At 42.8% G+C, this 14065-nt stretch overlaps 1 protein-coding gene and 1 pseudogene across 5 annotated transcripts in view; one reads left to right on the plus strand and one right to left on the minus strand.

Moving 5' to 3' along the window:
* The first annotated feature begins 2301 nt into the window (after positions 1 to 2301).
* LOC121141203 lies at positions 2302 to 3113 on the plus strand (annotated as a pseudogene).
* Positions 3114 to 12540: 9427 nt separating this feature from the next.
* LOC106020915 (NACHT, LRR and PYD domains-containing protein 1a-like) overlaps positions 12541 to 14065 on the minus strand; it is a 56204-nt gene continuing 54679 nt past the window's right edge. For 4 of the 5 annotated variants that reach the window (XM_040749058.1, XM_040749057.1, XM_040749055.1 and 1 more), the window contains exon 12: positions 13479 to 13868. In XM_040749058.1, the coding sequence (XP_040604992.1) occupies positions 13576 to 13868 (293 nt within the window). In that variant the 3' untranslated portion in view covers positions 13479 to 13575. Of the gene's footprint in view, positions 12736 to 13478; positions 13869 to 14065 lie in introns of those variants that run through there. The other variant, XM_040749059.1, reaches the window with a different exon arrangement.

Consider the following 14065-nt stretch of genomic DNA (forward strand, 5'->3'; position numbering starts at 1 on the left):
CTCCTTGGCCTCTGCTGTAGTGTTGTGGTAAAATACTCCCTGATACGATATATTTTTAACATTCAGACCACTACAACTTCTACCTACAATGATTAAGAATTCCTCTTTCTCCATGCCCACAGCAGCGTTTGTCTTTTTGTTGTTTTGTGAATAGTCATTTTGTCTGTGCTGAGACACCATTGTGGTTTGAGTAAAAATGACTCCTCAGCTCATATGTCTGGATACTTGTCTTCAGTTTGTACAACTGTTTGAAGAGGATTTGAAGTGTGTCCTTGTTAGAGGAGGTGTGTTACTAGGGGCTGGCTTTGAGGATTCAAAATCCCACACAGGTCTTGTGCTCATGGATAAGGGTGCAAGCTCTCAGCTACCCCTCCAGCACTGTGCCTGCCTGCTTGCTGCCATGCTCCTAGACAAGATGGTCAGTGTCTCCATCCATGAATGCCAAAGGACATCTTTCAAATTTCATGTGGTTCTTTTTTTCAATTTTTCCCATTTTCTCTATCATTAGAGTCCTCTTCAGAGAGGCTTTGACTCTGCCTGCGTCAGGAAGTGCTTGTCCTACTCTCCCTATAGCAGTTCCAGGAATTCATGACCTGTGTTAATGTCTTTGGTGCACTCAGAGTTAGTGCACTGCAGGGTGAGGGGAGAGGATCATTCTTCTGCATGCAAGTATCCAGCTCTTCAGCCCCATTTGTTAGTAAGGCTTTCTCTTTGCTGATTAATAAATATTAATGCTAAGTAAGTACACCAAGGATCCCAACACACTACTGTGACCCCTTCATCACCACTGAGCCCTCCTGTCAGTGTTTCCATAGCAGGCTAACCTCTGGCAGAAACATTCACAAGCCCAGAGGAGTCTGGACCCAGGAGACATGTAGAAACCCTAAGTGAACCTGAGCGCCCCACCCTCTTCTGCAGAAGTACATCCTCAGGGCCCTGGGGAGGAGCACTCTGAAGATGCAGAAGTGGGGAGAGGCTGGCAGTCAGAATGGCTTTGACTCTTTTGCTGAGCCTCCTTGGTGCCACCCACCTTCTTGGGCTGAGCTGCTTCCATCGTGACAGAGCCTTCAGACGATGCTTGGCTGTGCAGCTCGCACTGGTCCTGTGTGGGGACACCAGACCTTGAGCAGAAACCCACTTCTCCTTCGGCCTGGGAGCAGGCAGCTGTGTAATGTTTACTGAAAACAATTCAGTGCTATAAAGCTCTTGATAGGGCTCAGATAAGGGCTTGCTCACTGAAATACCATGACTTTGACACCCCCTATGGCTAGATGCTTCTTCCTGTCCCCCCTGCTGTGTCTCCCCGATTCTGGGGCCGGAGATTAAACCACCAGCCAGGATGGTGAGAAGTCTGGAAAGAATTGTATGTAGATGGATGGCAGAAGTCCTTAAAAAGGGGAAGCGTTTTTTTCTTGGGGAGACTTCTCCAGAGACTTCTCTCTCCTAAGCGGACTTGGAATCTCCTCCTAAGCTGACTTGGGAAGCATAAAGTTTTCTTAAAGCAACCGGTGGTCTCTGTGTCATCTATCCCGACCACCTCGCTACATTCTCGGATGCAGGCCGCACAGCAGGTGCGACAGTCCTGCTTCACATCTCCCTTCTGATGCTGCTCCAAACAGGAGGCCAGGGCATTCTTGTCTCTGATGGCCGTTTCTGCTCTGGGAAAGGATGTGTGATCAGGATTGTGGGCACTTAGTACTATGAATTTTCATCTTAGAACTGCTTTCAGAGTATCCCGTAGGTTTGGGTATGTGTGCCTTCATTTTTATTGAATTCTAGGAAGCCTTTCATTTCTTTATTCCATCATATTTGTCATAGGAAAAAATCCATCAGGATGAAGCCTCAATTCTGAACATATATGCCCCAAATACAAAGGCATCCATATTCATAAAATAATCATTACTAGAACTGAAATAACTTATTAAACCCCACACACTTATAGTGGGAGACTTCAACACCCCACTCTCACCACTGGACAGGTCTACCAGACAGAAACTTAGCAAAGAAACAATGGAAGTAACAGAAGTTATGACCCAATTGGGTGTAAGAGACATCTATAGAACACCCCATCCAAACAAAAAAGAATATACATTCACAGTACTACATGGAACCTTCTCTAAAATCAACCACATAGTTGTCAATAAAGCAAACCTAGATACAAAAAATTGGAGTAACACCCTGTATCTTGTCAGACCACCACAGCTTAAAATTAGAATTCAACATCAACACAAATGCAGAAACCCCACAAACTCATGGAAATTGAACAATGCTCAATTGCATCACCCCTGGGTAAAGTCACACCAAGCTCTTATTATCTTTGGCACTGTCTGCCCTAGAATTGATATAAACTTTGGTTCCCAGTGCCACCTAGTGTCAAAACAGCAGAGGTGCCTGCAGGCTCACACTGTTCATGCATAGTCTGCCCTTGCCTTTTTCAGGAGTTGTGCTATTTGGGCAAGCACTGCCTATCTTGGGAAGGTTTGCTTGTTTCACTACAGTCAGGTATGTTGGGAGCCACATTCAGGTTTGCTGCAAGATGGAGGTGACAAGGATTCAGAGGTATGGGTCGTTCACCAGCTGTGCCCAGACCAAGCATATCGGCCACATCTTGAAGGAAACACAGCACACTGGTTAAAGTAAAACATAATTCATGCAAGGCCATGGCTTTTCATGAAATCACGAACCTGTGGCAGCTCCTGTTACTAGAGCTTATGGACAAGTGTATAGGATGAAGAATTGACATTGTGATGAAATGATAAAGAAATTATTGATATACTTCTAGGATTTGATGACTTTGTCAAGATGGTGTTGGAAGGTATCCCAGTTTGAAATTAACCAGAAAGAAGCAGGATACAAAATTGGACCAGACAGTACTAAATGGAAATTATATAACAGTGCTTGCTCCTGGAGAAGAGCCTGAAGTAACAATAGATTTCCTTGAGTTATGCTTGAATCTTGTTTCTTTTAAATTGTTAATGTTTAGATTCTATAAAGGGAAGTTTCCATTAAAGGGAAGTATTTTGAAGATAAGTGTCAGGTCCAAGGGAAACTCCAGTCCCCCAATTTCTAATGCCCATTTTACTCCTAGGGACCATTCATCATCATTGTCATAAGGGGTAGAAGGTTACCTGTGGTGCCTATCATCATACCTAGGCACATGCTGGCTTTCAAGTTCACCCAGTGTCTGTGACTCTGCTCAGGTCTTCTCTCTCTACCCCCAGCCTAAACTTCTCCAGTTCATAAGTTTCCCTTCCCCAGCTCCCCATTCCTGTAGAGCCCCATCCCTTTGGCCATGCACTTTCTTTTTTCTCTCTCTTTGTCTTCATCTTTTGGTTTTTCCCCTTTCATTCTCCCTGAGTCCTCTCATGACCAAGTCCAGTCTTCTGGCCATGTGTATTCTACTCCTCTCTCTCTCTCTGATCCAGACTCTTCTAGATGTCTCTGGCTGTCCTCTACCTCATATCTTCAGTAAAACCTTCCTTTCAACGATACCTTGGAGTTGCCCTGTCCTCAATTTATACAATATACAGCCGTTTTTCTAAGCTAATAATAGTTATTTTTGTAAAAACAGGAGTGTTCTTTTTCTTTTTCTCCTAAAAGTAATACCTTTACTTTTAGGAGAAAGAAAAGAAAAGAAAAAGGAGGGTGAAAGAGAGGTCCCACAGGAAATGGCCTGGGATGATCAACTCATCAACAGTCTTGGTCCAAATCCAGCACTTTGTGTCAGTCCACCCCAACATCTACTCCATCATAGAGCTTCTGGAGCTTGTGAAGGAGCCAGTACTGTAGACCAAGAGCCATACGAATACCATGACTTTAGGCAACAGCAGGATTCCCAAGATGAATCTCAGGAATGGTGCAGTATCTATGATGTGCCAGACTCCAGAAACCTAGAACCAGCCGATACCTTATTGTAATTAATATTTGCATGCATAGCTGTTTGAGCAAATATATACAATGTGACAGACTGCAGTTTCCAATGACACTATGATGAATGAGTATGTGACGCAGAAGTGGGAAAGATGGAAGCGGTGGGTATTTGGTGGAGAGAGGGAGAAGTAGCGACACCAGCTGTGACAGGTGTTGAGAGAAGGCTACAGTCGATGGAGGAACATATTGTTGTGTAGTCGGGTCAGCAGGATGGCGAAGAACAGCTCATTTTTTTGATTGGACCTCCTTGAAAGACCTCGATGGTCCATACTTCTCCTGGAGGCCATGTTGGTATTGGTGGTCAGTACTGCTGCCCGAGGCTATTAGGAAGTCCAAGGTCAAAGAGGATGCCCATGGTCTATGCTTCCCTTTGAAGCCACATTGTTGTCAGTGACCTATGCTGCCACCTTAAATCATGTTACCGTCCATGGTCCATGCTGCTGCTGAAAGCCATCTTTGTATCCTTGGTCCTACTGCAGTCAGGGGCTGTGTTGATATCCGAGGCCCATGTTATCATCGAGGGCCATGAAGATATGCATTGTCTATGTCACTTCCTGAAGACATGTTGATGCCCATGGGCCACTGACAAGGGTCATGTTGACATGGGTGGCCTGTGCAGCCACCTGGGGCCATGTTGATGTCTGTGGTCTGTGCTGCTGCCAGAGGCCATGTTGATGCCCTTTGCCTGTGCCATACTATGATGGCGTCTGTGGTCTTTGTTTGGGGGCTGTCCTGATGTCCCTTGTCTGCACTCCCATAGGAGATGGAGAGGAGGGTCTTGGCACATGCAGATTCTCGAGACCTTGCGGATGTTCACAGCTCGTGGTACTGCCAGAAACCATGTAGAAGCCCATGATTCATGCTCCCACTGCCTGTAAAGGGCAAGGAAGCTACTTTTGCAGTGGTATTGATGACTGAGGATGCACAGTTGAGGAAGAGGGACATAGAAGGCTTCTGTGACAGCCCCTACTACCACTTTACTACCCCCAAAAGTAACAGCAGTCTTAAAAATGTAAAATTTCGTTCTCCATGATTAATGAGTTCTAGTGGGGGTGCAGGTGGAGAAGGTCTCAGTTTTCTTTAAGTGGGTTGCCACTGGGAGTTTGACCATGCTCCAGTGAGTATATGGACAATAGAAAATGGACTCATGTCCTCCTCTCCTCTCCTGTCCTCTCCTCTCCTCCTCTCCTCTCCTCTCTATCATCCTCTCTTCTCCTCTCCTCTGCTCTCCTCTCCTCTCTTCTCCTCTCCCCTCCTTCTCTCTCTCTCTCTCTCTCTCTCTCTCTCTCTCTCTCTCTTCCTTTCTTCTTTCTTCCATCCTCTTTTCTTTCTCTCTCTCTAGTTCTCTCTCTCATTCTTTCTTCTTTTTGAGGGGGGCACAGGGGTGGAGGTGAACATGGGAAACTGGGAAGTCAGTGTGATTGGGGTGATTTATGGAAATTCTCTAATAATCAGTACAAATATTAAGTTAGAAAAATAAAAAGAAACTTATGTGAAGCATCAGGAACCAAAGGTTGTGGTTTTTAATTTTGTAATGTTTCTTCTGGAAGACACAAAATGTTAAATAAAACGTTTTACGATGTAAGGAAGGGCCAGGCAAGAAAATACATCCACTTTCACCCCCCGACATTAACAAAGAAGCAGGTTCCCTCAGATCCCTGTTGTGAATATTGGTGTCAGGTCACACTGTAAACACATTTTATTAATAGCTAAGCCACAGATGGTAACTTGACACAAAGCAGTGTTCATTAATGGATATTTATAGAAAAAAGTGAGTTCCCCCAGCAGACAGCCACTTAAGTAAATAGTTTTCATTTTACAATTTAATGTCAAATAAGTTCCCCTTTGTAAGAGACTGACTTTAGGACATTTAAAAACAATGAACACTAATCATCTTAGAGTTCAGTTTTTAGAAGATTTACTGTTATAATTGTGTTTAATTATGGTTAGCAGATCATAAACTTGTCCAAAAAACTCCCCTTTTCCCCATTGTGTAAAGTATGTTTCTCCCAAACCACTGGATGAAAGTGGACTTTAAAGTCTCTGTTTCTAAACATTTGTTGTCCCTTGGGACTTACTAAAGATCTGACACTTACTGCAGAGTCAGGAGTCTCTTGGTGACACCACAGTGTGTTTGCACAAAAATGACCATCGCTGAAATGATAATAGCTATGCAGGCTCACAGATCGCCTCTTGAGACCCCAGCACAGAAAAGGCGTCATAACATTTCTTGGAAGGAAAATTAGTACTGAGACATTCTGTTCTCTGTTTCCCTGTGAATGTGACCATATCTGACTGAATCCACAAACCCTTGGCCACTGTCCAGGAGACATGTCCTCTGGAGGAGTCAAGTTGAGAACTTAGGTTAGGGAGACTGTGTCTGTCAGTGTGGATTTGTTGATAGACACCGAGTCTGTCCTGTCCTGGCTTGTTTCTCAGAGCATCCTAAGGGCACCAGTGAGGAGGCATGAGTTACCTACAGCACTCAGTGATCTACATTCCCCCAAAAAGCCAGGAAGAAAGTGATGTGAACTTGTTTTTATATGACAATAATTGATGATATCAAATTTAGTAGACCTAAATATATTTTATTTTTATGGATTTTAAGAAGCTAAGAATTAAATTTATGTGTATAAATTGATACTGTTGTTGGTTGTTTTTACTCTTAGTCCTTATGGCTCTTTCTGGGGGTCCTGCCACCCAGCTCCCAAGTAAATAACATGGAAGGTTATTCTTATAAATGCCTGGCCTTAGATTGCCTTGTTTCTAGATGGCGTTTCCTAACTTTTGCCTCTGGGTTTTACCTTTCTCTGTGTCTGTATATCTTTTCTTTACTTCTTGCTCTGTGTAGCCGGTACCTGGGTCCTCCTCTCCTCCTCTCCTCCCCCCTCTCTCTTTCTCTCTCTATCTCTGTGAGACAGGGTTTCTCTGTGTAACAGTCCTGGCTGTCCTGGAACTCACTTTTTAGACCAGGCTGGCCTGGAACTCACTGAGATCCACCTGCCTCTGCTATGATTAAAAACTCCTCTGTCTTTGATTCTTCTTTCCAGATGTCTTCTCTTATTATTTATTCTCGTTTCCTTCCAGCCACACTTATCCTTTCTCCTGCCTTGCTATTGGCCATTCAGCTGTTTATTAGACCAATCAGGTGTTTTAGACAGGCAAAATAACACAGTTTCAGAGTTAAACAAATGCAATATAAAAGAATGCAACACATCTTTGCATCATTAAAACAAATGTTCCACAGCATAAACAAATGTAACACATTCAACTAATATTCTACAACATGATAATTTATCATTTTCTCTTATTTTTTTTAGATAAACCCAGTGTTATATCTGTTGTACACATTTAATAATCTTGACTATGTTTGTAATACTTAATTTGTTTAGTTTTATTTCTAAACTCCCAATGAAGTCAATATAGCAGAAAGGAAGGTCAAAACCTATCTCTTGCCAAATAAAACCCTAGAGGATACAAGGTCAGAAGACTAGGGAGATGCTGCCTGCCTGTGACTTGGTGAAGGGCAGGAGTGAGAATAAGGAAAATACTGTGTTCTGAAACAGAAAGAGAGGGGGAGCTTCAGAGATTCACACAGGTGGAGCTAGGACACCTGCAGAGTCCAGAGGAGAAGATGGGAGGCACCAAGAAGCCAGGCTAACAATTCTGGCCTTGGGATTGGCAGAGGGGAACAGTAGCTTGATCCAGAGGGAAGCCAGGTGGCCTGGGGGAAGAGACTGGCAGGCCTATCATTTTGGCAAACACACAGCTTGAGCCCCAGGTTCTACTCTGGCAGATAGGTGATCTGTAGGGAGTCCCATTTTGTCATTGTTTTATAAAAATTAAAAAAACAATTGTGTGTCTGTGTGTGAATGTGTGTGCATGTGTTTTTGAATATGCATCTGTCTAATGTGGGTGCTGGAAATAGAACTCCAATCCTCTGCAGTAGCACCAAGTGCTCTTTAACACAGAGCCTATGTCTGCCCCCATTTTAAGATTGTACATAGTTCCTTTTCCTCCCTCCCCCCTCTCTCTTTCTACAGGCTTTCTTGAACTCACAGAAATCCACCTGCCTCTGCTTCCTGAGTACCTGGATGAAGGGCGTGTGCCACCACAGCCTGGCCTCTATGGCTCTGCACTCTTAGTTTCAGGCAAGCTCTATTTGCTAAAGCACAAACAAAACTTCACCACATGTTTCTGTACTGTGTACCATGTTTCATCACATGACTTCCTTACACCATTGGTTCTGAGCACACAGAATGAGTTCTTTGCTCTGCATGATCAAGTACACCACACAACCCCTATGATTCTCCTGAAACAGTGTGGCTTAGAGTTTAGGCTATTGTTTGCTGCAGTTACAGCATTTTTCAGCACATGCATGATTTTCTGCTCTTATGGAATAAATGATAGCTTCATTATGGATTATAAAGATTTAAATATTTTACTATGTTTGTTCTTTAGCTTGTATCAAGTTACAATATCTTTGCATTGTTTTATGGGAAAATTCAGTTTTACACATTTATGTTTAGAGTTGTTGACTTGAGATTCACAAAGAGATGCTAAGTGTATTTTGGCTTGGGGTTAGGACAGAATTTCCACTAGCTTCTGGAATGTGCACTGCATGTCTGTGTAAAGTATGAGGGATACAAAAATCCACCAACTCTGAGAGACACTGAAGTTTCCCTATATCTACAGCATCAAGTATTCAACCAAGATTTAGATCCTCATACAAAATAATCAACTACATCTATCTCATTAGTTTGCAAATCTGTTTTCAATTTTTGTTAAAATTATATATCTTTTGTTAAAATTATATTACAGCAGAGTTGTTTAAAATACATTTCTTTAAGATTTATTTTTAGAAAAATGTTTGAATTATATTTATACAGCTTTATGTAAAAAATTTGAGGTTAAAATGTTTCTTATGTGTTTCAATATTTTTCCTTTTATTGAAAACATATTATTTTCTCTTACAATATACCCTGAGAATGGTTTCCTCTCCCCTAGTCCTCTCAATTCCTTCTCCAGCCTCCTCCATATCCAACCCCTTCCTGTTTTTCATTAGAAAAAAACAGCTTTCTAAGAGATGGGGAATGTTCTTCTGTGTATATGTTTGTCTTATTGGTTAATGAATAAAGTACTGTTGGCCAATAAAGAAGCAGTATACGTGGACTAGGAGTCGAGGAAGATTCCGAGAAATGTAGTAAAGAGGAGTTGCCATGTGATCCAGGCAGGAAGTAATGTAGCAGGGCAGAATTAGTATATAAGCAGGGACAAGCAGGAAATTGCTCTCTTCTCTTCTCTTCTCTTCTCTTCTCTTCTCTTCTCTTCTCTTCTCTTCTCTTCTCTTCTCTTCTCTTCTCTTTCTCTTCTCTTCTCTTCGGAGATGCAGAACAGACACTATGTAGACCCCAATGGAATAAGAGGCTTGGACCCTTTTTCTGGTAAGATAAGGCCACGAGGAAAAAGATTAATAGTTATGGGTTAAGAATAAGAAACCCAAGTCATCAGCCAACAGCTTATAACTAATATGGTGTCTGCATGTTTCTTTGGGGCACAGAAGGGCAGTGGGACCTAGCTGGGCCAGAGAAAACTCACGTTACATCTAAGAGATAACAATAAAATAAAACAAAACATAAGAGATAAAACAAAAACCGGGCCTCACTATCCTTGGTGAGTGGGTGGGGAGTGGGTTGGGGGGGTTGGTGGGGAGCATGGGAGGATGGGAGGGTGAAGGAATAGGGGACTGATATGTAAAATAAGGTTGTTTCTAAAATTAAAAAACCAGCACGTTGCATCTAAGTTGAGTAAGGCAAACCAACAGAAGGAAAAGAGGCCCAAGAAAAGACACAAGAATCAGAGACCAACTTGTTTACACAAAATATGTATGCAGAGGACCTGGTGCACACTTAAGCCCTGTGCCTGCTGCTTTAGTCTCTGTGAATTCATATGAGCCTTGCTCAGTTGATTCACAGGGCCTATTTTCTTGGTGTCCTCCATCCCCTCTGGCTCTTACACTCTTTCCACTTCATCCTTTGCAGTGTTCCCCCAGCTCTTCGGGAGGGATTTAATAGAGATACCACATTTAGAGCTGAGTGTTGCAAGGCCTCTCTCTCTCTGTGTAATGCTTGGCTGAGGGTCTCTGTGTCTGTACCTCTTCTATGAATTTTAGGTTGGTTATCATTTATTTAACAGGTAATATCGACATATAAGTGAATACATACTGTATACATTTTTCTGGGTCTGGGTTACATCATTCAGAATGATTTTTTTTTCTAGTTCCATCTACTTGCCTATAAATTTGATATCATTTGTTAACAGATGAGTTATATTCCATTGTGTAACTGTACCACATTTTTACTATCTGTTCTTCTGTTGAGGGACATCTAGGTTCTTTCTGGTTCCTGTCTATTATGAGTTAAGCTTCAATGTCTCATGGTTGAGCAAATGTCCTTGTGGAAGGATGAAGCATCCTTCGGGCACAAACCTAAGAGTGGTATATCTTGAATTTGTGATAGATCAATTACATCTTTCTGGTGAACTGCCTTATTGATTTCCACATTGTCTGTACAAGTTTGAACTCCAACCAGCAATAGAGGAGTTTTTTCTTTATTCTACACCCTTGCCAGCATGAGCTGTCACTTGTTTTATTGAAATCAGCCATTCTGACAGATGTACGATGGAATTTCAAAGTAGTTTCGATGTTGAACATTTCTTTAAGCATTTTCAGCCATTTTAAATTCCTCTATTGAGAGTTCTCTGTTTAGATTTGTACCCCATTTTTTGAAGATTTAAAGTATTTTTAACATAATTTTTATTGATTCTTTGGGAATTTCATATCATGGACCCCAATCTCACACATTTCCCAGTCTTTCTATGTCTGCCCTTCATCTTTGTGTCTCCCCACTGCAAAAAAGAAGAAAAAACCCTTTAGGTCCTCCATCACCAGCCTTTCCATCACCTCTTCATCCATCTCAGGATTATTGGGATCTGTGGTATGTCACACAGTAGACCCTTATGTCCAAACAGCTTTACTGGGAAGTGTTCATTGCAATGAGTTGATGGTTCAAGGCCTATGGCTTCTGTTATACCATCAGTATTGGACCCTCACTGAAACTCCTCTTTGATGTGGTGCTGTTGCCCCAAGTTATGGAGATCCTGCTGTATGGTTTGGCAAGACATGTCCCTTCACCTGCTGTAGAAGGCCATGGGTGGGGTAGATGTTGGGTTGCTTCATCTCAAGCCCTGGGTGCAGGCCTGCGGGGGTAGCTGAGTTGGTCAGTCTGGGCCTCTGCAGGGACCCCACCTTCTCAGGTGAGAGTCAGAGCCAGACCTCCCTTGCCTGAAATAATGGCTGCCAGGAATGGGTGGAGCCATCTCTCCTGAACCCCTGCCATAGGGGGTCAGTTCTCAGGAGCCCATGACAGTGGGGAAGATCTCCCACTGTAGCTCCAGATAAGAGGCAAGACCAGTTCTCACAGGGACATCGAGGGGTGAGACCAGCTCTCCTGTGCTCAGTCTACCAGGACCATCTCTCCAGCCTCCATCAATGCCAGCTCTCCCTTGAGTGGCAGGACCAGATCTACTGGGTAGAGCAAGCTGAGTAGGCCAGGAAAACAGGTAAGCTAACTGAAGACCTTCAACACTCCCTCATCTCCAAATCCAATCCCCCAGTCTCATCCCTACCTCTGCAATTAGAGCACCTGTTGCATGCTTCCTTCCCCCTCTGCCCACATCTCCTGTGCATCCCACATGCCTTCCCCTCCCAACCCCTCTCTTCCCACTTATTGCTTTATCCCAGCCCCCAATTCCAGTAGGCACCCCCTGATAACCCACAGGCTGTTCCTGCCAGGGAATCAGGCATGCTGTCTATAGATTTTCCTCTTTTTTTCTGTTCTTCTGGTTCCAATCTGCCAGTCTCATCCCCAGTGCTACAGCAGACCCTTTGTGGTGACCTCTCTTCACTGTCCTGTCTGGGATTCCTGCCTGGGTCCCGTTGCTGCTTTAGCCCCCAAATAACACACAGGACACTATAATAATTATGAAGCTGTTGGCTGATTTTTTTTATGGTTTCTAATCAGCTAGCTCTGACTTAAATCATTAACCCATAATCACTAATATATATTTTTATAAGGACTTATCTTTTTGAGAACACCAGACTTGCATTGTTCTCTCCTCCAGGGATCACATCACAACGACTCTCTTCACTACATTTTCCAGAATCCTCCTAGACTCCTAGTCCCACCTATCTTGTTTTCCTATTGGCCAACAGTGCTTTATTTACATATACACAGAAGGACTCCCCCCATCATCTCCTATTTTCTGTCTAAATAAAAAGAAAGGTTTTAACTTTAACATAGTCAAATTATATATAACAGAACAGTTATCGAGTAAGAACTATAGTTACAATATTTAGTCCATTAACATTTAGTAAGATTTAAAGAAAGTATTTTATCATCTATCCTATCTGTGTGATTCTAAAGTCTTACATGTAGCTTATCTTTTATCATAACTAAGGAAAACTATGATTATCACTATCTGTATTTAACTCATCAAAGACCACAGAAGGATAATATACACACACTAGAATTGACAGAGACATCTTGCTACCTGGACAGTCACCAGAAGTTCTTCTGTAATGTTGGGGCATCCGTCTTCAGCCCATAGGCCACAGTGTGTCTGGAAGATTGCTCAGCAAAGCAGGAAATTTTAAACAGTCCACCAGCATTGGCAGTTTATTAGTCATTTTTTTGTGTCCTGTAGAATGTCTGGCAGACTCTTCCATGAAGCAGGAACCCTGTAGGACTATTTAAGTTTAGCAGTCACTTTCCTGTGGGTACTGCATGTTCATTTTATACAGCAACAGTCAAACAGTCCAGACAAGAACAGTTTCTTGTCCAAATGGCTAATCTTGCCATGTTGAAAGCAAACTCCGTAACGAGTTTCTTTGATGCCCATCTTCCTCTCAGATGTAATTGGTGTGCCAGGAGCAGACATTTCCCATTGTCAAGAAAAACCCTAAGCCATTTTAAATGTCATTTTTGAAGGTCTTTGAAAGGTTTGTAGACTATCTATCTCAAATATATTTCTGTACACCTAGAAAGCCTAACTAACCTAATTATAAGTTCTGCCTATTATAGGTAACTATCTAGAATCTGTATTTAATTATACATTACATTTTAAAAAGAACAGTATAAACACAACACTTAAACAAGAGAAGAAATATACATATCACAAAATTGACCTTAAATTTGTATCAATAAATGAAAATCCATTCAAGACAAAGTAGTTATTTTAATATCATATTCCCCTTTTTCCTTTTAGAAAGAGATTGACTATGATCATTACCATTTATAAGCAACCCTGTATAATTGAAAACAAACTCTGCCAAAAGAGCAGGTTGAACAAGGCCTGACTATAATTTCTGGCTCCACTGGATGTTTTCTGAGATGATCATCCCACATGAACATCTGGCTGGGGAGGGCCAAGAGGATCCCCAAGAGGTGCCTTGAAAACAGTGCTCCCAGAAAGGCAACTCAGATGGGCACTGGTTTATATATTTTATATATTTAAACTTAAGGCCAAAGGAAAGCCAGGCAGAGCCAGGACTCACGGGAGAGTGCTCACCCCTCAGCCACTAAGATGTCAGGATCCCACAGAGAGACCTCCTGACTGTTCAAGAAGGTCCATGATCAGGTGAGGATGGGTCTCCTTCAGAGCTCGGTAGACTTGGTCTTTGCAGGTCCTGGTCCAGGACTGGCTGAGGCTGAAGAGCTTCCTCATCTTGTCTTGGTTGGTGGCTTCAGTTCGCACTGCCTCATACTCCTCTTCACTCAGCACCCGACTATGCAGCTTGTCCAAGACAGGGTCCACGGATGTCACTCTGGCCACCAGCTGCTCCCGATGCTGGTCCAGTAAGTGTAGTGAGGCAGGAGCATCTAGGGGTGAAGTCGGGACTGGCACTGAGCATAGAAAGACTCCTCCAGGTCTCCCACTGGCTGCCCACTTCTTGTTCTATTCAGGCATCTCATCTGCACCCTTGGCTCCCTTCTTCCTCTGGAAGGTCATAGGAAAAAATATCTGTACCTTCCTGAGGCCAGCTATTAGTCTGACATGGTGCCTAACCATGAGGAGG

The sequence above is a fragment of the Mesocricetus auratus genome, unplaced genomic scaffold (genome assembly GCF_017639785.1).
Source record: "Mesocricetus auratus isolate SY011 unplaced genomic scaffold, BCM_Maur_2.0 Super-Scaffold_100007, whole genome shotgun sequence".
In the NCBI taxonomy this organism is placed as follows: Eukaryota; Metazoa; Chordata; class Mammalia; order Rodentia; family Cricetidae; genus Mesocricetus; species Mesocricetus auratus.